Source organism: Bos mutus, chromosome X (assembly GCF_027580195.1).
Source record: "Bos mutus isolate GX-2022 chromosome X, NWIPB_WYAK_1.1, whole genome shotgun sequence".
Lineage (NCBI taxonomy): Eukaryota > Metazoa > Chordata > Mammalia > Artiodactyla > Bovidae > Bos > Bos mutus.
Window position 1 is genome coordinate 66711366 of NC_091646.1, and position 24578 is coordinate 66735943.

The 24578-nt window shown below is 37.1% G+C and overlaps 1 protein-coding gene across 3 annotated transcripts in view; it reads left to right on the forward strand.

Annotated features, from left to right (window-relative positions):
• The window catches only part of ZDHHC15 (zinc finger DHHC-type palmitoyltransferase 15), a 102032-nt gene that overhangs the window by 29046 nt on the left and 48408 nt on the right, over window positions 1-24578 (forward strand). For all 3 annotated transcript variants that reach the window (XM_070365945.1, XM_070365947.1, XM_070365946.1), the window contains exons 3-4: window positions 12943-13037; window positions 18851-18971. In XM_070365945.1, coding sequence (XP_070222046.1) covers window positions 12943-13037; window positions 18851-18971 — 216 coding nt within the window. The remainder of the gene's footprint in view (window positions 1-12942; window positions 13038-18850; window positions 18972-24578) is intronic.

Sequence of the window (24578 nt, forward strand, 5' to 3'; positions counted from 1 at the left end):
TATTAAGAAGAAGTGGGAAGAATACACAGAAGAACTATGCAAAAAAGATCTTCATGACCCAGATAATCACAATGGTGTAATCACTCACCTAGAGCCAGACATCCTGGAATGTGAAGTCAAGTGGGCCTTAGGAAGCATCACCACGAACAAAGCTAATGGAAGTGATGGAATTCCAGTTGAGCTATTTCAAATCCTGAAAGATGATGCTGTGAAAGTGCTGCACTCAATATGCCAGCAAATTTGGAAAACTCAGCATTGGCCACAGGACTGGAAAAGGTCAGTTTTCATTCCAATCCCAAAGCAAGACAATGCCAAAGAATGCTCACACTACCACACAATTGCACTCATCTCACACGCTAGTAAAGTAATGCTCAAAATTCTCCAAGCCAGGCTTCAGCAATACGTGAACCAGGAATTTCCAGATGTCAAGCTGGATTTAGAAAATAGAGGAACCAGAGATCAAATTGCCAATATCTGCTGGATCATTGAAAAAGCAAGAGAATTCCAGAAAACATCTATTTCTGCTTTATTGACTATGCCAAAGCCTTTGACTGTGTGGATCATAATAAACTGGGGAAAATTCTGAGAGATGGGAATACCAGACCACCTGACCTGCCTCTTGAGAAACCTATATGCAGGTCAGGAAGCAACAGTTAGAACTGGACATGGAACAACAGACTGGTTCCAAATAGGAAAAGGAGTACGTCAAGGCTGTATATTGTCACCCTGCTTATGTAACTTATATGCAGAGTACATCATGAGAAATGCCAGGCTGGAGGAAGCACAGCTGGAATCAAGATTGCTGGGAGAAATATCAATAACCTCAGATATGCAGATGACATCACCCTTGTGGCAGAAAGTGAACAGGAACTAAAGAGCCTCTTGATGAAAGTGAAAGAGGAGAGTGAAAAAGTTGGCTTAAAGCTCAACATTCAGAAAACTAAGATCATGGCATCCAGTCCTATCGCTTCATGGCATATAGATGGGGAAACAGTAGAAACAATGTGAGACTTTATTTTGGGGGACTCCAAAATCACTGTGGATGGTGATTGTAGCCATGAAATTAAAAGGCACTTACTCCTTGGAAGGAAAGTTATGACCAACCTAAACAGCATGTTAAAAGCAGAGACATTACTTTGCTGACAAAGGTCCATCTGGTCAAGGCTATGGTTTTTCCAGTAGTCCTGTATGAATGTGAGAGTTGGACTATAAAGAAAGCTGAGCTCTGAAGAATTGATGCTTTTAAACTGTAGTGATGGAGGACTCTTGAGAGTCCCTTGGACTGCAAGGAGATCCAACCAGTCCATCTTAAAGGAGATCTGTCCTGGGTGTTCATTGGAAAGACTGATGCTGAAGCTGAAACTCCAATACATTGGCCACGTGATTGAAGAACTGACTCATTTGAAAAGACCCTGATGCTGGGACAGATTGAAGGTGGGAGGAGAAGGGGATGACAGAGGATGAGATGGTTGGATGACATCACCAACTCAATGGACATGAGTTTGAGTAGACTCCAGGAGTTGGTGATGGACAGGGAGGCCTGGTGTGCTGCATTCCATGAGTTCTCAAAGAGTCAGGCACGACTGAGCAACTCAACTGAACTGATTAAATTAGAATACAGAATAACATACGACTGCCAGTAGGAACATTATTTGGCATAAACAAAACATATATAAGCAGCAAAGATATGAAAGCCTCAAATCATGTAACCTTTTATTCATTATTCAGAACTTAAGAAAACCTAGTCAGACATAGTACAGGTTTTTCCATTTCTTATCTGCTTAATGGTGCCCCTACTGGGTGAAGAGTGTCCCTCCAGAATTCATGTCCACCCAAAGTCTGTGGATGTGAATTTATTTTAAAATAGTGTCTTTGCAGGTGAAATCAAGATGAGGTCACAGTGGTTTAGGGTGGACCCTATGGCTGGTGTCCTTATAAGAAGAGAAAATTTTGAATACACAGACACAGAAGGAAGATGACCATGTGAAAACAGAAGCAGAGATTAGAGTTGTGTCACCACAAAGGAACACCAAAGACTGCCAGGAGTGGCCAGAAGCTGGGAAGAGGCAAGGAAGGATCCTCCCCAGGAGCCTTCAGAGGGAACTAGACCTTAATGTCAGACTTCTTGTCTCCGGAACTATAAGAAAATAAATTTCTGTTGTTTCAAGTCACCCAGTTTGTGATAATTTGTTATGATAGCCCTAGGAAACTAATATAGTTTCTGATAAAATTTCAATCTCTAATGTACTATTAAGTAGCAAACTAGCAGACTTTGGTGTCAGATGTACCAGGGATCAAATCTTGACTTTGCCACTTACTATATATATGACCTTGGGGAACTTAACCTAAATTTCACTTTCTTCTTCCATAAAATGAGAATAACAATACCTACCTTTCATGGTTATTTGGAGCACCAAAGGAGATGTTGTATATAAGTCTCTTGGCATAGTGCATGGCATATGTTAAGTACAAAATAAGTAACAGTAGATACTATTGTTATTAACATTGGAAAAAACCTAAAAGATCTTTCTTCTGAGAAAAATAGTATATTTCAGTACTATTATTCCTACTACTGCCCTTATAAATATTTTATCAAATGATTCTAGTGCACAGAAAGGACTAAAGCTCAGATCATCTGAACCACAGTCCAGATACTATACATTATGTCATCCTTGATTATACAGAACTCCAAAATTCTTTTAAGACATGAGTCCATATGTTCTTTCATACACTGTACTAGAAAGAAGAATAATAATGTATTTTGCTTTCATAAGAGTTTTTTGCATGGATAATCTCATTCAGCATCATGCTATCTATATTTTGAAAATCTAGAGTAGAAAGTCTTGCTCCTCTACCACTGAAGTGAGGCTATGGGATGAGCCTCAGGTTAAAAATTTGGTAGACTCCAAGGATTAGTGAGGCTAAGGGATGAATTTAGGAATGAGATTAGGCACAATCTATAAGGCAATCCATATGTAATCAAGAGTAATGTGTTGACCACAGTGGTGCATCTCCAAAAAGGGCCATCAATCAGTTTAAGCAAACATTTAACTCATTATGTGAGAATTAATTTGTATTTTGAATGTTTGCATGCTAAATTCTCTAGTTTCTCATTTAAAGTTAAAAATGATTATAATTATCTACTTTTTTAGAAATAGATGCAATTCTAAATAATAGAACTGTTATGGGCTTAATTGTGTTCCTTCAAAATTCATATGCTGAAATCCTATACCCGAGTAACTTAGAATGTGACTGTATTTCAAGGTAGAATCTTTAAAGAAGTAATTAAGTAAAAATGAGGTAGCTAGGGTGGGCTTTAACCAATATGACTGCTGTCCTTATAAAAACAAAGGAGATTAGGAGAAAGACACACACAGTGGGAAGACCATGTGAAGAGACAGGAAGATCACCATTTACTAACCAGGAGAAGAGGCCTCAGAAGAAACCAACCTTGTTTCCTTTTTTTAAAAAAAATTACATTGTAGTTGGTTCATAATATTATATTAGTGTCAGGTACAATAGTGATTCAAAATTTTTATAGATTATACTCAATCTCTGTCTTGTACAATACATCCTTGTTGCTTATTTATTTCATACATAGTAGTTTGTACCTCTTTATCCCCTACCCCTCCTTGCTCCTCCCCACTTCTCTCTCCCACTGGTAATCACTAGACTGTTCTCTACACCTGTGAGTTTGTTTCTTTTTTACTATAATCACTAGTGTGTTTTATTTCCTAGATTCTACATATAAGTGATAACATACAGTATTTGTCTTCCTCTGTCTGACTTACTTCACTAAGCATGATACCCTCCAAGCCCATCCCTGTTGTTGCAAAAGGCAAAATTTCATTCTTTTTATGGCTGAGTAGTATACCATTGTATGTATATATATATATATATATATGTGTGTGTGTGTATATATATATATATATGTATATTGTGTGTGTGTGTGTGTGTATTTGTTCTTCTGTTGATGGATACTTAGGTTGTTCCCATATGAACATTGGAGTGCATGTATCTTTTCAAATTAGTGATTTTGTTTTCTGTCGATATATACCCAGGAAGTAAAATTGCTAGGTCATGTGATACTTCTAGTTTTAGTTTCTTTGAGAAACCTCCATTCTGTTTTCCATAGTAGATGCACCAATTCACATTCCTACAAACAGTGTATGAAGGTTCCCTTTTTCCCACATCCTTGCCAACATTTATTATTTGTGTTCGTTTTGATGATAGCCATTCTGATAGTTGTGAGGTGACATCTCATTGTGGTTTTGATTTTCATTTCTCTAATGATTAGCAATGTTGAACAGCTTTTCATGTACCTGTTGACCACCTGTATGTCTTCTTTGGAAAAAATGAATATTTAAGTCTTCTGCCCATTTTTTTTACTTGGCTGTTTTTTTTTTTTTAATGTTGAATTGTATTAGCTATTTACATATTTTGGATATTAACCCTTTATCATTTGCAAATATGTTCTCCCATTCGGTAGGTTGTCTTTTCATTTAGTTAGTGATTTCATTTGCTCTGCAGAAGCTTATAATTTAAATTAGTTCCCATTTGTTTGTTTTTGCTTTTGTTTTCTTTGCCTTAGGAGACAGATCCAAAAAATATTACTATGATTTATGTCAGAGTGTTCTGCCTACATTCTCTTCTAGGATTTTTATGGTTTCTAGTCTTACATTTAGGTCTTTAATCCATTTTGAGTTTATTTTTGTATATGATGTGAGAAAATGATCTAATTTCATTCTTTTAGATGTTTTTGCCTCCTTTGTTATAAATTAATTGATTGTAACTGCATGGGTATAACACACTGTTTTATATTTATTATTGTAAAATTACTTTATAAGGAGGATTTGGGGACCAGACAAAAGCTCTCTTTATGCACTAACCCACTTCTAAAAGAATATTATGTTGATTTTAATATTAATGTAATTATGATAATTACATATAATATAGTAATATCAATATACTGACTTACATTAATATAATTTTGTTACAAAAATAATGTTTATTGAAAATTCAAGCTATAAAAAATATATAAGAAAAAGGTCTTCCTCACATTGACTCCACCCCATCAATGTCTATTCACAGTTAACTAGTATATTTGATTGGATTTATATCTTCTAGATCTTTCTCTGTGTATTTACATACAAACAAATGATTATGGATTTCTATAATTTATATAGGATTGGTTGATTTTTAATCTGGATGATACTGTGCATATTGTCCTATGATTTAGTTTTTTTCACTTAATAATATATCATAGGTGTCCTTCAATATTAGTATATACAAACATATTTAATTTTTTAATGACCTCAAGGTATTCCGTGGTGTTGATATGCTATAATTTATTTAATAATTTCTCAAGGATGAACTTAACAAAACTTTATTTTCTCAATTATAAAAGTAATAGAATCTCATAAAATGAAAACAGTGTAGAAGGGAATAAAGAAGTGGAAGTCCTTTAGTCACTGCAGAGGTTAAGGATGAAACAAAATCTGATAATTTTTTTTAATTAACTTATTTTTTGTTAAAGGATAATTGCTTTATAGAATTCTGTTGTTTTCTGTCAAACATCAACATGAATCAGCCATAGGTATACATATATCCCCTCCCTTTTGAACCTCCCTCCTATCTCCCTCCCCACCCCACCCCTCCAGGCTGACACAGAGCCACTGTTTCAGTTCCTGAGCCATACAGCACATTCTCATTGGCTATCTATTTTACATATGGTAATTTAAGTTTCCACGTTACTCTTTCCATACATTTCACCCTCTCCTCCCCTCTCCCTGTGCCCATAAGTCTATTCTCTATGTCTATTTCTCCATTGTTTCCCTGTAAATAAATTCTTCAGTACCATTTTTATAGATTTCATATGTATGCATTAGAATATGATATTTATCTTTCTCTTTCTGACTCACATCACTCTGTATAATAGGTTCTAGGTTCATCCACCTCATTAGAACTGGCTCAACTGTGTTCCTTTTTATGGCTGAGTAATATTCCATTGTGTATATATGTACCACAACTTTATCCATTCATCTGTCGATGGACATCTAGGTTGCTTCCAGGTTCTAGCTATTGTAAATAGTGCTGCAGTGAACAATGGGATACATGTGTCTTTTTCAATTTTGGTTTCCTCAGGGTAAATGCCTAGGAGTGGGATTGCTGGGTCATATAGTACTTTTCTTCCTAGTTTTTTAAGAAATCTCCATACCGTCTTCCATAGTGGCTGTATCAATTTACATTCCCACCAACAGTGCAAGAGTGTTCCCTTTTCTCCACACTCTCTCCAACATTTATTGTTTGTAGATTTTTTGATGATGGACATTCTGACTGGTGTGAGGTATATCTCATTGTAGCTTTGATTTCCCTTTCTTGAATAATGAGCAATGTTGAGTATCTTTTCATGTGTTTGTTAGCCATATGTTTGTTTTCTTTGGACAAATGTCTGTTTAGGTCTTTTTCCCATGTTTTGATTAGGTTGTCTTTTTCTGGTATTGAATTGTATGAGCTCCTTGTATATTTTGGAAATTAATCCTTTGTCAGTAGTTTCATTTGCTATTATTTTCTCCCATTCTGAGGGTTGTCTTTTCACCTTGCTTACAGTTTCCTTTGCTGTGCAAAAGCTTTTAAGTTTAATCAGGTCTTACTTGTTTACTTTTGTTTTTATTTCCATTACTCTAGGAGGTGGGTCATAGAGGATCTTGCTTTGATTTATGTCATCGAGTGTTCTGCCTATGTTTTCCTCTAAGAGTTTTATAGTTTCTGGTCTTACATTTAGGTCTTTAATCCATTTTGAGTTTATCTTTATGTAAAGTGTTAGGAAGTCTTCTAATTTCATTCTCTTACATGTAGCTGTCCAGTTTTCCCAGCACCATTTATTGAAGAGGCTGTCTTTGCCCCATTGTATATTCTTGCCTTCTTTGTCAAAACTAAGGTACCCATAGGTGCACAGGTTTATTTCTGGGCTTTCTATCTTGTTCCATTGGTCTATATTTCTGTTGGTGTGCCCATACCATACTGTCTTGATGGCCGTAGCTTTGTAGTATAATCTTAAGTCAGGAAGGTTTGTTCCTCCAGCTCCATTCTTTATCAAGACTGCTTTGGCTATTTGGAGTCTTCTGTGTTTCCATATGAATTGTGAATTTTTTTTCTAGTTCTGTGAAAAATGCCATTGGTAATTTGATAGGGATTGCATTGAATCTGTAGATTGCATTTGGTAGTATAGTCATTTTCACAATATTGATTCTTCCTATCCAGGAACATGGAATATCTCTCCCATCTGTTTATGACATCCTTGATTTCTTTCATTAGTGTCTTGTAATTTTCTGTGTACAGTTCTTCTGTCTCCTTAGGTAGGACCCTTGTCTTTTTCCTCATCTTAGGAGGAATGCTTTCAGTTTTTCACCACAGAGAATAATGTTTGCTGTAGGCTTATCATATATGGCATTTACTATGTTGAGGTAGATTCCTTTCATGCACATTTTCTCAAGAGTTTTCATTGTGAATAGGTGCTGAATTTTGTCAAAGGATTTTTTCAGCATCTATTGAGATTATCATATGGTATTTATCTTTCAATTTGTTCATGCAGTGTATCACATTGATTGATTTTCATATATGGAAGAATCCTTGCATCCCTGGAATAAACCCAACTTGATCATGGTTTTATGAGCTTTTTGATGTGTTGCTGGCTTCTGTTTGCTAAAATTTTGTTAAGGATTTTTGCATCTATGTTCATCAGTGATATTGACCTGTAGTTTTCTTTTTTTGTTTTGTCTTTGTCTGATTTTGGTATCAGGGTGATGGTGGCCTCGTAGAATGAGTTTGGAAGTGTTCCTTCCTCTGCAAGTTTTTGAAAGAGTTTTAGAAGGATAGGCATTAGCTCTTCTCTAAATGCTTGATAGAATTCTCCCGTGAAGCCACCTAGTCTTGGGCTTGTTTTTCGGAAGATTTTTTTTTTTTATCACAGCTTCAATTTCAGTGCTTGTAATTGGGTCATTCATAATTTCTATTTCTTCCTGTTTCAGTCTTGGAAGATTGAACTTTGCTAAGAATCTGTCCATTTCTTCCAGGTGAATCTGGAAGAAATTGAACTTTTCTAAGAATCTGTCCATTTTATTGCCATATAGGTGTTCATAATAGTCTCTTATAATCCTTTGTATTTCTTCATTGTATGTTGTAACTTCTCCTTTATCATTTATAATTTTGTTGATTTGATTTTTCTCTCTTTTTCTTGATGAGTCTGGCTAAAGGTTTATCAATTTTGTTTATCTTCTCAAAGAACCAGCTTTTAGTTTTATTAATCTTTACTATTGTTTCTTTCTTTTTCATTTATTTCTGCTTGGATCTTTATGATTTCTTTCATTCTACTAATTTTTGTGGGTTTTTTGGTTCTTCTTTTTCCAGTTGTTTTAGGAGTAAAGTTAGGTTGTCTATTTGATGTTTTTCTTGTTTCTTGAGATAGGATTGTATTGCTATAAACTTCCCTCTTAGAACTGCTTTCACTGCATCCCATAGGTTTTGAGTTGTTGGGTTTTCATTGTCATTTGTGTCTAGAAATTTTTTGATTTCCATTTTGATTTCTTTAGTAGCCTGTTGGTTATTTAGAAATGTGTTGTATAATCTCCATATGTTTGTGTTTCTTACAGTTTTTTTCTTGCAATTGATATCTAGTCTTATAGCATTGTGGTCGGAGAAGATGCTTAATACGATTTCAATTTTCTTAAATTTACTGAGGTTTGATTTGTGACCCAGGATGTGGTCTATCCTGGAGAATGTTCCATGTGCACTTGAGAAGAAGGTGTATTCTTCTGCATTTGGATGGAATGTCCTGAAGATATCAATGAGATCCATCTCATCTAATGTACCATTTAATACTTGTGTTTCCTTATTAATGTTCTGTTTTGATGATTTGTCCTTTGGTGTGAGTGGGGCGTTAAAGTCTCCTACTATTATTGTGTTACTGTCAGTTTCTCCTTTTATGTCTGTTAGTGTTTGTCTTATGTATTGAGGTGCTCCTATGTTGGGTGCATAGGTATTTACAATTGTTATGTCTTTCTCTTGGATTGATCTGTTGATCGTTATGTAGTAGCCTTCCTTATCTCTTGTAATCTTCTTTATTTTAAGCTCTATTTTGTCTGATATGAGGATTGCTATTCCAGCTTTCTCTTGCTTCCCATTTGCATGGAATATATTTTTCCATCCTCTCACTTTCAGTCTATATGTGTCCTGAGGTCTGAAGTGGGTTTCTTGTAAACAGGATATTTATGGGTCTTATTTTTGTATCCCTTCAGCTAGTCTGTGTCTTTTGGTTGGAGCATTTAATCCATTTCTATTTAAAGTAATTATTGATATATGTGTTCCTATTGTCATTTTCTTAATTGTTTGGGGTTGATTTTGTAGATCTTTTTTCTTCCTTTGTATTTCTGGGCTATATAAGTCCCTTTAACATTTGTTGTAAAGCTGGTTTTGTGGTACTGAATCCTCTTAACTTTTGCTTGTCTGAAAAGCTGTTTATTTCTCCATCAATGTTGAATGAAATCCTTGCCAGGTACAGTAACCTTGGTTGTAGATTTTTCCCTTTCAGTACTTTAAATATACCCTGCCATTCCCCTGTGGCCTGCAGAGTTTCTGCTGAAAGATCAGCTGTTAAACGTATGGGGTTTCCCTTATATGTCACTTTTTTCTCCCTTGCTGCTTTTAATATTCTTTCTTTGTGTTTAGTCTTCATAGTTTGATTAGTATGTGTCTTGGCATTGTTTCTCCTTGGATTTATCCTGTATGGGACTCTTTGTGCCTCTTGGACTTGATTATTTCCTTTTCCATGTTGGGGAAATTATCAACTATAGTATCTTCAAAAATTTTCTCATACCCTTTCTTTTTCTCTTCTTTTTCTGGGACCCCTGTTATTCAAATGTTGATGCATTTGATATTGTCCCAGAGGTCTCTGAGACCGTCCTCAGTTCTTTTCATTCTTTTTACTCTATTCTGCTCTTCAGTAGTTATTTCCACCATTTTATCTTCCAGCTCACTGATTCATTCTTTTGCTTTAGGTATTCTGCTGTTGATTCCTTCTAGAGTATTTTTAATTTCAGTGATTGTGTTGTTTGTTTCTGTATGTTTATTCTTTAATTCTTCTAGGTCTTTGTTAATTGATTCTTGCATTTTCTCCATTTTGTTTTCAGGATTTTTTATCATCTTTACTGTCATTATTTCTGAATTATTTTTCAGGGAGTTTGCCTATTTCCTCTTCATTTATTTGGACTTCTATGTTTCTAGTTTGTTCCTTCATTTGTGTAGTTTCTCTGACTTTAAATTTTTTTTTCTTTTTTTTTTTTTTAGCATAGTGTGTTTGAGGTCTCCTTTTCCCAGGTTTCAAGGTTGAATTCTTTCTTCCTTTTGGTTTCTGCCCTCCTAAGTTTGGTCCAGTGGTTTGTGTAAGCTTCAATTAGGGTGATATTTGTGCTGAGCTTTTGTTTGTTTTTCCTCTCATGGGCAAACTGAGTGAGGTGGTTATCCTGTCTGCTGATGATTACGTTTGTATTTTTGTTTTGTTTGTTGTTTAGATGAGGCGTCCTGCACAGGGTGCTACTGGTGGTTGGGTGATGCCAGATCTTGTATTCAGTGGTTTCCTTTGTGTGAGTTCTCACTATTTGACATTCCTCTGCAATGGCAACCCACTCCAGTACTCTTGCCTGGAAAATCCCATGGACGGAGGAGCCTGGTAGGCTGCAGTCCATGGGGTCGTGAAGAGTCGGATACGACTGAGCGACTTCACTTTCACTTTTCACTTTCATGCATTGGAGAAGGAAATGGCAACCCACTCCAGTGTTCTTGCCTGGAGAATCCCAGGGACGGGGGAGCCTTGTGGGCTGCCATCTATGGGGTCGCACAGAGTCGGACACAACTGAAGCAACTTAGCAGCAGCAGCAGCAGCAGCAGGGTTAGTTCTCTGGTTGTCTAGTGTCTAGGAGTCAGTGCTCCCTCTCCAGAGACTCAGGGCTTGATCTCTCTCCAAAGACCAGCCTAGGTTGAATCTACCAAGAGGAATTTCACCAGAAATGAAAGGGCCTTAACTTGAGTTCCAAATTTCAGTGCACAAGAACACAATGGAGGTCTCTGACTCAGTGGAAACTGTTTCTTGAGGGATTCCCTCCTTTTCTGTATGGAGGCTTTTTTTGCGAAGAGGTGTCTTTCAGGAAAGTTCTGTTAAATCTTAATCCATGTCGCTTTTTAAAAGGAAAATAAGGAAGCTCACTCTCTCAAGTTGTACTAAGTGGAATGCTCTCCAACTCATAGCAAGTGAAATAGAAGTAGAATGCAAAACAGTGCTATTTGTTTTTAAAAGCCCATAGTTTTGGTGCCTTTATGTTCATAAAACCTGATAGGATGAAGAATAAAGTCATGACAGTATGACATTTGTTGCTTCCAGGGAGGGAATCTGGATGGCTAAAGGACAAGGATAGAAGGGAGACTTTTCACTGTGTACTATTTTCAACCTTTTGAATGTATTACCTTTCAAAATACAATGAAAAAATTTTATTATAACAAAAATTACATATGTGTATTGTTTTTGTACATTGATATATATATAGACATGAAAATAGAGGATCTGGAAAGATACACATCAAACACAAAATAAGTATTTTGCTTTAGGAGGGAGAGGGAGGAGGTTATATATGTGTGTGTGGTGGACATTTGCTTTCTATTGCTTGAATTTGAAATGATATTTCATAATTACACAAAACAAGCCATTAAAAAGATCCTACCACAGGGCTGAGAGCACTGTGCCAGCTTTTTTCCATTCTATTATAAATATGTGAGAGAATCGGCCCTATTAACTTGGTCTCGAGTCACATCATTCCCTTGAGTCTTCCTCATAGATTGAAGTAATAAAACTTTATCATACAAGGATTCACAATGAAACAGTAAAATGACATTTAGTCTCAAAATGGCTCTGGAGAATACTGAATGTTCCTGTATCAGAAAAGCTATCTAGGAGACAAAGAGTATAAAAAGAGATGGGGAGCCACAGATGTCTCAAAACTACATCTCACATTTCAAAAGTGTGTAGTCCCTGGGGCAACTGAAGAGAAAAACTTGTGATTTAGAGTCAGAAGCCCTGTGTTTAAGACCTGGCTACTCTGTATAGTGGAGGCCTCCCAGGTGGCACTCCTGGTAAGAACCCACCTGCCAATGCAAGAGACGTAAGAGACGCTGGTTCGATCCTTGGATCTGGAAGATCCCCTGGAGGATGGCATGGGAACCCACTCCAGTATTATCGCCTGGAGAATCCCATGAACTGAGGAGCCTAGAGGGCTACAGTCCATAGGGTCGCAAAGAGTCAGACATGACTGAAATGACTTAGCACACATGCACATTGTATAGTAGCTGTGTGACTTTGGATAATCGACTACCCTGATAGTTGATCAACTGTCCTTATTGCTTATCTACTTATTACTTATCTCATTGCTTATCTACTTATTACTTATCTCATTGCTTATCTACTTATTACTTATCTCACAAATGTGTTGAAAAAATAAAATTAGATAACATTATGAAAGCACATTGTAAACTCTATAGCACTGTGTGAATACTATCATTATTATCTTTTAGTATGCATAGTGGCAGAGAGAATGACAATCGGCAACAGTAGCTCCCCCTCACATTATCATAAGGGACATTTCCCCTTTATTCCCAGGATCATGTGGCAACTTTTAAAATATGCAACTCCCAGAAAGTCTCTGATTCCAAATTTGGCATTATAAATTGTTTCTGTCACTGTGTGGGGAAAAGGTAAAAATTAACCTTTCATAATAATACTAGAAAATACTTGGTAATAGGAAAACAGAGATTTTTTGTTGAGCTTTACATCTTTCTGAACTCAGAAATGGGTGAAAATATAACATAAATGCTGATTTTTTTCCCCTTAAATTTCAGTTATCTACCTCATATTCTACCATGCTATCTTTGTGTTCTTTACCTGGACCTACTGGAAGTCTATTTTTACACTCCCACAACAGCCAAACCAAAAGGTAAGAATACTGGTTACTTCATAAAAACTGAAGACAAAGGAAAGTAGAAATGCCAATAAGGCAAGAAGAGGGCAAAAAGAGGAGCAAATAACCTTCCATTACAAAAGAAAGATTCAAGGTAATCTTTAAAAAGGACTTGGAGTGATAAATGTAAGTTAAAATTAACATAGTCTATTGAAGGAGGAAACTACTACCTGCATTGTTGAGATAATGAGCGAAACAAGGAATCACTTGGATTCTGAGGACTCATCTAGTTGAATTCTATGAAACTGTAAAAATTTAGAACTCAGTGAGACAATGAGAAAAATTACAATAGTTAAATTGATCATTTTCAAACTGTGTTCCCTTGAATGAAAGTGTTTCATGCAATATTTGGGAGGGTACATGAAAAATTACTAATCATATCAGGTACTTATAACATGTGATTACTGTAACATGGATTAGTTTCCAAAGTAGGAAATAAAACAACGGAAGAAATTTCAACAGCCTCCTAACATTAGGAAAAGTACTGATTTTAGTTTTCCCACTTAAAATTGTACACATACAAAATAAAATTAAACACAGAGAAAGACAAATATCATATGATATCTCATATGTGGAATCTTAAGTTTTTTAAATGATACCAAAGAACTTATTTATAAAACAGAAACAAACTTACAGATATCAAAAACAAACTTATGGTTGCCAAAGGGGAAACATTGTGGAGATGGATAAATCAGGAGCTTGGGATGAACATACACACGTGACTACACACAAGATAGATAACCAGCAAGGACCTACTGTATAGCACAGGGAACTATACTCAATATTCTATGATAACCTGTTCGCCTGTATGAGAAAAAGAATCCAAAAAATGTAAATATATATATATATATATGTGTGTGTGTGTGTGTGTGTGTATATATATATGTATATATGCATAACCAAGCCTTCCTGATGGCTCAGATGGTAAAGCATCTGCCTGCAATGTGGGAGACCTGGGTTCAATCCCTGGGTCGGGAAGATCCCCTGGAGAAGGAAATGGCAACCCAATCCAGTATTCTTGCCTGGAAAATCCCATGGATGGAGAAGCCTGGTAGGCCACAGTCCATGGAGTCGCCAAGAGTCAGACACGACTGAGCAACTTCACATGCATAACCAAATCACGTTGCTGTATGCCAGAAATTAATACAACATTGTAAATGAATTCTGTTCCAATAAATTTTTATAAAACACAAAGTAAGGTAGTAATGCAAGAATTGAGGAACATGAGACATTACACATATAGAAAGTAGAAAATGGCAAAAGTTTTTTATGAGTAATGATTTGAAATATGTTTACTTAAATATAAATATTTCATTAAAAGGCAGATATTTGCATAATAGATAAATATTATTATCTATCTGGATTTCTTTGGAAGGAATGATGCTAAAGGTGAAACTCCAGTACTTTGGCCACCTCATGTGAAGAGTTGACTCATTGGAAAAGACTCTGATGCTGGGAGGGATTGGGGGCAGGAGGAGAAGGGGACGACAGAGGATGAGATGGCTGGATGGCATCACTGACTCAATGGACGTGAGTTTGAGTGAACTCCAGGAGATGGTCATGGACAGGGAGGCCTGGCGTGCTGCAATTCATGGGGTCGCAAAGAGTCAGACAGGACTGAGCGACTGAACTGAACTGAACTGATGCTGTCTATAAGTGGCTCACTTTAGAACCAAAGACGTAAATAGGTTGAAAATGAAAGGAAGAAAAAAGAAGAAAAAGATTTGACTGAGTGATGTCAGAAAGATGGCAGAGTAGAAGATACCAGCCTCTATCCACTCCCCACAAAAAAACAACTGACAGCTATACATAAATGAAAATATCCCTTGGAGGGCTCAAGTGTCTAATTTTAGAACCTGAAGCAACACAGTGGAACAAAAAAATGGAGAATAACCACACATAAAAGATTGCTGGGGAAATCAGCATGGATGATGATAATCAGCATGGATTTAGCTAATCACTGCAAATGTCTAACATTTAAGGGGAACATGTTCATCATTTTTCGGAGAAGGCAAAAAGAAGACCCCCCCCCCCATACATAACCCCTGGAGAAGGAAATGGTAACCCACTCAATACTCTTGCCTGGAAAATCCCATGGATGGAGGAGCCTGGTAGGCTGCAGTCCATGGGGTCGCTAAGAGTCGGTTACAACTGAGCGACTTCACTTTCACTTTTCACTTTCATGCACTGGAGAAGGAAATAGCAACCCACTCCAGTGTTCTTGCCTGGAGAATCTCAGGGACAGGGGAGCCTGGTGGGCTGCCGTCTATGGGGTCACACAGAGTCGGACACAACTGAAATGACTTAGCAGTAACAGTTCATCATTTTTAATTGGAAAAAATAAAAAGTGAATATTTTGGCATATGTTTTGCTTAGGTCAGTCAGTTCAGTCGCTCATCGTGTCTGACTCTTTGCGACCCCATGAATTGCAGCACGCCAGGCCTCCCTGTCCATGACCATCTCCTGGAGTTCACTCAAACTCACGTCCATTGAGTCAGTGATGCCATCCAGCCATCTCATCCTCTGTCGTCCCCTTCTCCTCCTGCCCCCAATTCCTCCCAGCATCAGAGTCTTTTCCAATGAGTCAACTCTTTGCATGAGGTAGCCAAAGTACTGGAGTTTCAGCTTTAGCATCATTCCTTCCAAAGAACATCCAGGACTGATCTCCTTTAGAATGGACTGGCTGGATCTCCTTGCAGTCTAAGGGACTCTCAAGAGTCTTCTCCAACACCACAGAGATAATGCCAAAGTTTCCCAAAGTGGTTGCATAATCTACACTCCCATATAAAAAAGGTGAATCATTTGGGCCTATTTGATAGCCATAATATTAATTTCTCTAATACCAAATACAGAGGATGAGATGTCTGGATAATATTGATTATAATTATATTATATATTAATATTAATTAATTAATTTTTATTTTTATTAATTAATTAATTAATTAATATTAATTAATTAATTAATATTAATATTATAAATATATTATAATTATAATTATAATATAATTATAATATTAATTATAATATTGATCTACAGACTTCTGGCTGCAAAATGTCTTAATGTGTGTGTCTGTAAGGTTCATCGCAGAATCCTTGGCTACCTGGGCCTCCACCTGTTAAATGCCTGTAGTGCACTATGTTTATTGTGATAGCCAAAAATTCCCCTATGCATTTCCACATACTCACAGGCAGTCAGTCTACTTTAGAATAACATGATACCATAAAAATGTACCACAGGTATGGTTCTTAAAATAGTGTTTGACTTTATACCTTTCTAGTTTTTAAAGTTAGATACATTAAGTTATCTTAAATATTTTATTAATTTATTTGTTTTACTATTTTATTGATGTATAAATACATACTCTTTCCAAGAACTAAGCTGTAAAATGTATGGTTACGTAAATTTTACCTACATTTACACCCATATAATCACTATCCATGTTAAGATTTTAAATGTTTCTAACACCTCAGAAATCTCCTTCATATCCTTTCCAAATCAATTTCCTCTCAGAGATAACCACCATGGATTAATTTTGCCTATTCTTGAACCTCACACAAAAAAAGAATCATAGTATATACTGTTGTGTGTAAGCCTTTCACTCAGGGTAATGTTTTCCAGATTCATTCATACTGATGCATGTTTCAGTTGTTCATTCCCTTTTACTTTTATTAGTTATTCTCTTTTATCACAATTTATTTATCAATTCACCAATTAAGGGACACTTATTTCCATTTTTTCTGTTATGAATAAAGCTGCTATGAATGATCTTATACCTGTCTTTTGGAATACACACAAACATAAACACGCACACACACTCATTTCTCTTAGGTATATAACTGGGAATGGAATTCCTGAGTCATAGAGCCGGCATATATTTAGCCTACATAGATAATGTTAAACAGTTTTCCAAAGTGGTTGCATAACTCTACATTCCCACCAGGATTTTCTCATCCTCAAAATGCACCATAAAGGAAGTAAAGGGGAAAGCCACAGAATTTTACAAAACGTTCAACAAAGGACTAGTATCCAAAATATATAAATTACTCAAATCATTACAATACAAATCAATAATTTAAAAAGACATGTAACCCAATTACTTCTAATGGACAAAAGGTTTGAATAGGCATTTCACAGGTAGATACCCAAATGGGCAATAAACTCAAAACGGTGCTGAATGTCATTAGTAGTCAAAGGAGTGCAAATTAAGATCACAGTAACATTACTACATGCTGTCTAGGATAGTTAAAAGTTTAAAGATTGGCAATATCAAATATTTGAATGATTTAAGAAATTTTACTTGTAAAAGAGACATTTAGTTACTGGTTATTTATTACCCAGCAATCTTACACCAATCTTGTGAAGTAAGTATTATTTCATCTATCTTACAGACGAAGAAACTTAGGTTGAAACTGTCTGATTTTCCAAAGTGATTTTTGAACTATTAAATGGCAGAGATGAAGTTAAAACCCAGAAAATCTGATCACAGGTCTTTTTCTTTTTCACCTCTGCTATAGTTTGGCCCAAACAGAAGAAAACTTACAGGTCTGTATTACTTTGGAAAATCATTGCCCTTTTTTTTTGGCAAGATTAGCAAAGTGTGGGACAAACATGGCAACAAGCTCCATACCAGACTAAAAACTTCTGAAATAGTGAAAATATCCAATTATCTATTCATTTGCAAAATTAGAATACACAACGTTGCAAGTAGTCTCATCCAACTTCTCCAAGAGGACACCTATGAAGAATACTCACAACTTAATAAAAAGCATAGTTTATTATCAACAGGATCCTGGCAGCAAGGTTCAGTTCGGTTCAGTTCAGTCGCTCAGTCATGTCTGACTCTGTGACCCCATGAATCGCAGCATGCCAGGCCTCCCTGTCCATCACCAACTGCCGAAGTTCACTCAAACTCACGTCCATCGAGTTGGTGATGCCATCCAGCCATCGTCGTCCCCTTTTCCTCCTGCCCCCAATCCGTCCCAGCATCAGGGTCTTTTCCAAAGAGTCAACCCTTCGCATGAGGTGGCCAAAGTACTGGAGTTTCAGCTTTAGCATCATTCCTTCCAAAGAACACCCAGGGCTGATCTTCTTTAGAATGGACTGGTTGAATCTCCTTGCAGTCCAAGGGACTCTCAAGAGTCTTCTCCAACACCACAGTTCAAAAGCATCAATTCTTCGGCGCTCAGCCTTCTTCACAGTCCAACTCTCACATCCATACATGACCACTGGAAAAACCATAGCCTTGACTAGACGGACCTTTGTTGACAAAGTAATGTCTCTGCTTTTGAACATGCTCTCTAGGTTGGTCATAACTTTCCTTCCAAGGAGTAAGCGTCTTTTAATTTCATGGCTGCAGTCACCATCTGCAGTGATTTTGGAGCCCAAAAAATAAAGTCTGACACTGTTGGCAGCAAGGTATCACTTATTAACATGCAACATCATATTATGGTATAGTGGAGTGGAAATGGCATAAGTCTTGGTGAATTGGTTTGGGTCTTAGTTTTGCTGCTTTTACTAGTTGAGTTGAGTATGACCATAGACAAGATACTTAGATTTTATTTTCTTAGGTTATAAAACAATATTACCTATCACACAGAGTTATGAATATTGAGATAAAAGCCAGATAAGATAAATGAGATAATTATCCAGAGAAAGTTATAAGCCAAATTGGTACCTGAATATCAAAGGGTAGGTAACAAATATTTTCATCTAAATAGATGTTGTTGTTGTCTTTAATCTTTTCTGTGAACCTTGGAAAGTAAGTCTTGCCTCTCACTTTTCCTTGCAGTTCCACTTGTCCTATACAGACAAGGAGCGCTATGAAAATGAAGAGAGACCTGAGGTCCAGAAGCAGATGCTTGTTGATATGGCCAAGAAGCTACCAGTTTACACAAGAACTGGGAGTGGAGGTCAGTTCATCCAAAGTCATTTAGGGAGGCAGATCTACAAGGATCTCAGAAAGAGATCCTCAGTCTAGCCCACTTTTCCCTTCTTTCTTCTGAGAAACACCATGGAGTTTTTTTCTCAACACAGTATAAAAAATGTCAAATATTTATGGAATAATTATCTTATAAACATCTGTATACCCACCACTGGAGTCTACCACTAACATTTAACTATATCGCTTTATTGGGTATCTGTCTACAAATCCATTCCTCTATCCATCATCCATCAGGCTATCTTTGTAAAAAAAATTTTATTGAAGTATAGTTGATTTACAATTTTGTGTTAGTTTCTGATGTATAGCAAAGTGATTCAGTTAAACATATACAAATGTATATATTTTCTTTTTCATATTCTTTTCCATTACAGTTTATTACAGGACACTAAATACAGTTATCTATGCTATACAGTAGGTCCTTATTGTTTATTTTATATATAGTAGTTTGTATCTGCTAATCCCAAACCTCTAATTTATCTATTCCCCACAACGTTTCCCTTTGGTAATCATAAATTTGTTTTCTATGACTGTGAGTCTGTTTCTGTTTGTAAATAAATTATTTGTATTTTATTTCAGATTCCACACGTGTGATATCATATGGTATTTGTCTTTGTCTGACTTCATTTAGTATGATCATCTCTAGGTCCATCCATGTTGCTGCAAATGGCATTATTTCATTCCTTTTTATGTCTGAGTAGTATTACATTGTGTGCCACAACTTCTTTGATCGTTTGTCTATTGATGGACATTTAGGGTGCTTCCATGTCTTGGCTATTGTAAATAGTATTGCAATGAACATTGGGGTATATGTATCTTTTTGAGGTATGGTTTTCTCCAGATATGTGCCCAGGAGTGGGATTGCTGGGTCATACGGTAGTTCTATTTTTAGTTTCTTAAGGAACCTCCAACTGCTCTCCATAGTGGCCATATGAATTTACATTCCCACAGACAGAGTAGGAGGGCTCCCTTTTCTCCATATGCATCCTCTCCAGCATTTGTTATTTGTAGACTTTTAAATGATGGCAAGCCATCTTATTTTTTAAATATTTATTTATGGCTATTCTGGGTCTTCATTCCTGAATGCAGGCTTTCTCTAGTTGCAGGGAGTGGGGGCCACTCTTCCTGGTATTGCATGGGCTGCTGATTGCAGTGCCTTCTCTTGTTGAGGAGTGCAAGCTTCAGTAGTAGTGACGCATGGGCTTAGTTGCTCTTCAGCATGTGGGATCTTCCTGGACTAGGGATCAAATCCATGTCGCCTGCATTGGCAGGTGTATTCTTAACCACTGGACCACAACAGAAATCCCATCTTATTTTTTGATGCATTCCAAAGTACCCAGTTAAGTTCAGTGGCTCAGTCGTGTCCGACTCTTTGTGACCCCATGAGTCGCAGCACACCAGGCCTCCCTGTCCATCACCATCTCCTGGAGTTCACTCAAACTCACATCCATTGAGTCGGTGATGCCATCCAGCCATCTCATCCTCTGTCGTCCCCTTCTCCTCCTGCCCCCAATCCCTCCCAGCATCAGAGTCTTTTCCAATGAGTCAACTCTTCCCATGAGGTGGCCAAAGTACTGGAGTTTCAGCTTTAGCATCATTCCTTCCAAAGAATACCCAGGGCTGATCTTTAGAATGGACAGGTTGGATCTCTTTGCAGTCCAAGGGACTCTCAAGAGTCTTCTCCAACACCACAGTTGAAAAGCAAAAGCATCAATTCTTTGGTGCACAGCTTTCTTCACAGTCCAACTCTCACATCCATATACATGACCACTGGAAAAACCACAGCCTTGACTACACGGACCTTTGTTGACAAGGTAATGTCTCTGCTTTTGAATATGTTACCTAGGTTCGTCACAACTTCCTTCCAAGGAGTAAGTGTCTTTTAATTTCATGGCTGCAGTCACCATCTGCAGTGACTTTGGAGCCCAAACAAAGTCTGACACTGTTTCCACTGTTTCCCCATCTATTTCCCATGAAGTGATGGGACCAGATGCCATGATCTTCATTTTCTGAATGTTGAGCTTTAAGCCAACTTTTTCACTCTCCTCTTTCACTTTCATCAAGAGGCTTTTTAGTTCCTCTTCACTTTCTGCCATAAGGGTGGTGTCATCTGCATATCTGAGGTTATTGATATTTCTCCTGGCAATCTTGATTCCAGCTGTGCTTCTTCCAGCCCAGTGTCTCTCATGATGTACTCTGCATATAAGTTAAATAAGCAGGGTGACAATATACAGCCTTGACGTACTCCTTTTCCTATTTGGGACCAGTCTGTTGTTTCATGTCCAGTTCTAACTGTTGCTTCCTGATATGCATATAGGTTTCTCAAGAGGCAGGTCAGGTGGTCTGGTATTCCCATCTCTTGAAGAATTTTCCACAGTTTTTTGTGATCCACACAGTCAAAGGCTTTGGCAAAGTCAAAGCAGAAATAGATATTTTTCTGGAATTCTCTTGCTTTTCCGATGATCCATCGGATGTTGGCAATTTGATCTCTGCTTCCTCTGCCTTTTCTAAAACCAGCTTGAACATCTGGAAGTTCACGATTCACGTATTGCTAAAGCCTGGCTTGGAGAATTTTGAGCATTACTAGCGTGTGAGATGAGTGCAATTGTGCGGTAGTTTGAGCATTCTTTGGCATTGCCTTTCTTTGGGATTGGAATGAAAACTGACCTTTTCCAGTCCTGTGGCCACTGCTGAGTTTTCCAAATTTGCTGGCATATTGAGTGCAGCACTTTCACAGCATCATCTTTCAGGATTTGAAATAGTTCAACTGGAATTCCATCACCTCCACTAGCTTTGTTCGTGATGCTTTCTAAGGCCTACTTGACTTCACATTCCAGGATGTCTGGCTCTAGGTGAGTAATCATACCATCATGATTTTCTTGGTCATGAAGATCTTTTTTGTACAGTTCTTCTGTGTATTCTTGCCACCTCTTCTTAATATCTTCTGCTTCTGTTAGGTCCATACCATTTGTGTCCTTTATCAAGCCCATCTTTGCATGAAATGTTCCCTTGGTATCTCTAATTTTCTTGAAGGGATCTCTAGTCTTTCCCATTCTGTTGTTTTCCTCTATTTCTTTGCATTAATCACTGAGGAAGGCTTTCTTATCTCTTCTTGCTATTATTTGGAACTCTGCATTCAGATACTTAGATCTTTCCTTTCTCCTTTGCTTTTTGCTTCTCTTCTTTTCACAGCTATTTGTAAGGCCTCCTGAGACAGCCATTTTGCTTTTTTGCATTTCATGGTGGAGAGGTCTCTGACAGAATGTGGTCCACTGAGAAGGGAATGGCAGACCCCTACAGTATTCTTGCCTTGAGATCCACGTGAGCAACATGAAAAGGCAAAATGATAGGATACTGAAAGAGGAACTCCCAGGTCAGTAGGTGCCCAATATGCTACTGGAGATAAGTGGATAAACAATTCCAGAAAGAATGAAGGGATGGAGCCAAAGCAAAAACAATACCCAGTTGTGGATGTGACTGGTGATAGAAGCAAGGTCTGATGCTGTAAAGAGCAATATTGCATAGGAACCTGGAATGTCAGGTCCATGAATCAAGGCAAATTGGAAGTGGTCAAACAGGAGATGACAAGAGTAAACGCTCGACATTCTAGGAATCAGTGAACTAAAATGGACTGGAATGGGTGAATTTAACTCAGATGACCATTATATCTACTACTGCGGGCAGGAAGCCCTCAGACGAAATGGAGTATCCATCATGGTCAACAAAAGAGTCTGAAATACAGTACTTGGATGCAATCTCAAAAACGACAGTGATCTCTGTTCATTTCAAGGCAAACCATTCAATATCACAGTAATTCAAGTCTATGCCCCAACCAGTAATGCTGAAGTTGAATGGTTCTATGAAGACCTACAAGACCTTTTAGAACTAACACCCAAAAAAGATGTCCTTTTCATTATAGGGGACTTGAATGCAAAAGTAAGAAGTCAAGAAACACCTGGAGTAACAGGCAAATTTGGCCTTGGAATACAGAATGAAGCACTGCAAGGGCTAATAGAGTTTTGCCAAGAGAACGCACTGGTCATAGCAAACACCCTCTTCCAACAACACAAGAGAAGACTCTACACATGGATATCACCAGATGGTCAACACTGAAATCAGATTGATTATATTCTTTGCAGCCAAAGATGGAGAAGCTCTATACAGTCAGCAAAAACAAGACCGGTCGCTGACTGTGGCTCAGATCATGAGCTCCTTATTGACAAATTCAGACTGAAATTGAAGAAAGTAGGGAAAACCACTAGACCATTCAGATATGACCTAAGTCAAATCCCTTATGATTATACAGTGGAAGTGAGAAATAGATTTAAGGGACTAGATCTGATAGATAGAGTGCCTGATGAACTATGGACAGAGGTTCATGACATTGTACAGGAGACAGGGATCAAGACCATCCCCATGGAAAAGTACCCAAGATCCACCTAAATATTTTATTATTCTTTTTGGGTGAAATTTACATACAAAAACATGCACAGATCTTAAGTGTTTTGACAATTAACAGATTCAGTGTGTTGACAAATGTATACACCTGTGTAACCAAAACTTCTGTAAACATTACCACACCACAGAAAGTTCTCTCATGCTCCTTCCCAATCATTCCCACCACCACCACGAAAGACAACCACTATTTTAAGAGTTTTCTACTGTTGATTAGTTCTACCTACTCTAGAATTTTGTATAAATGGAATCACAGTATGTACTGTTGTATCTGGCTTCTTTTATTCAGCATAATATTCTTGAGACTCATTCACATTCTTGTGTATTTCATTCCTTTTATTGCTGAGTAGTATTTCATTGTATGAATATCATAATTTGTTTATCATTTACCAGTTGATGCTCATTTGGATTGTTTCCAGTACTCAGCTATTATGAGTAAATCTGCTATGAAAATTCTTGTACAAGTGTTTGTGCAGAGATATGTCTTCATTTTTCTTTGGTGATATTCACTATGGAGTCTTATTGTTAGTTTTCTTCTGCATGAGTGGAACAATACTAGCTGATTAATTCACCTTATAAAATTTGAAAACTAAGGCTTTTTTCTCTCTGTCTGTAATGCTATTACTACTTTACAAATATCATCTATAGTATTTTTCAAGATTCCAAATATGTAAAATAACTAGTGAGAAATATGAAAAGTCTTATTTATTCCTCCCTATGTGACATTCAGCAATTGACCTTTCTCAGTCCCCAGTTTCTTCCCTATTAAATGGGGTTAATACTGCCTGTATCAAAAAGTTACCTTGATGATTAAATGACAAGAATAAATAAATGGATAAAGGTCCTTAAAAGGGAAAAGAAAACCAAGGGGTTTTTTGGCAAGTAATTCTAATGTTTCTAAAAAGGAAGATCATGTTTCATAGTTTGGGAAGTATACTGTTAGACATTTATGTTCATCTATTTATCATTTACTTGTTCAACAAATATTTATTAAGATCCCATATGACAATTGGGGATGTTTCAATATAATCTAGATATTCAGTTCAGTTCAATCTCTCAGTCGTGTCCGACTCTTGGCGACCCCATGAATTGCAGCACGCTAGGCCTCCCTGTCTATCACCAA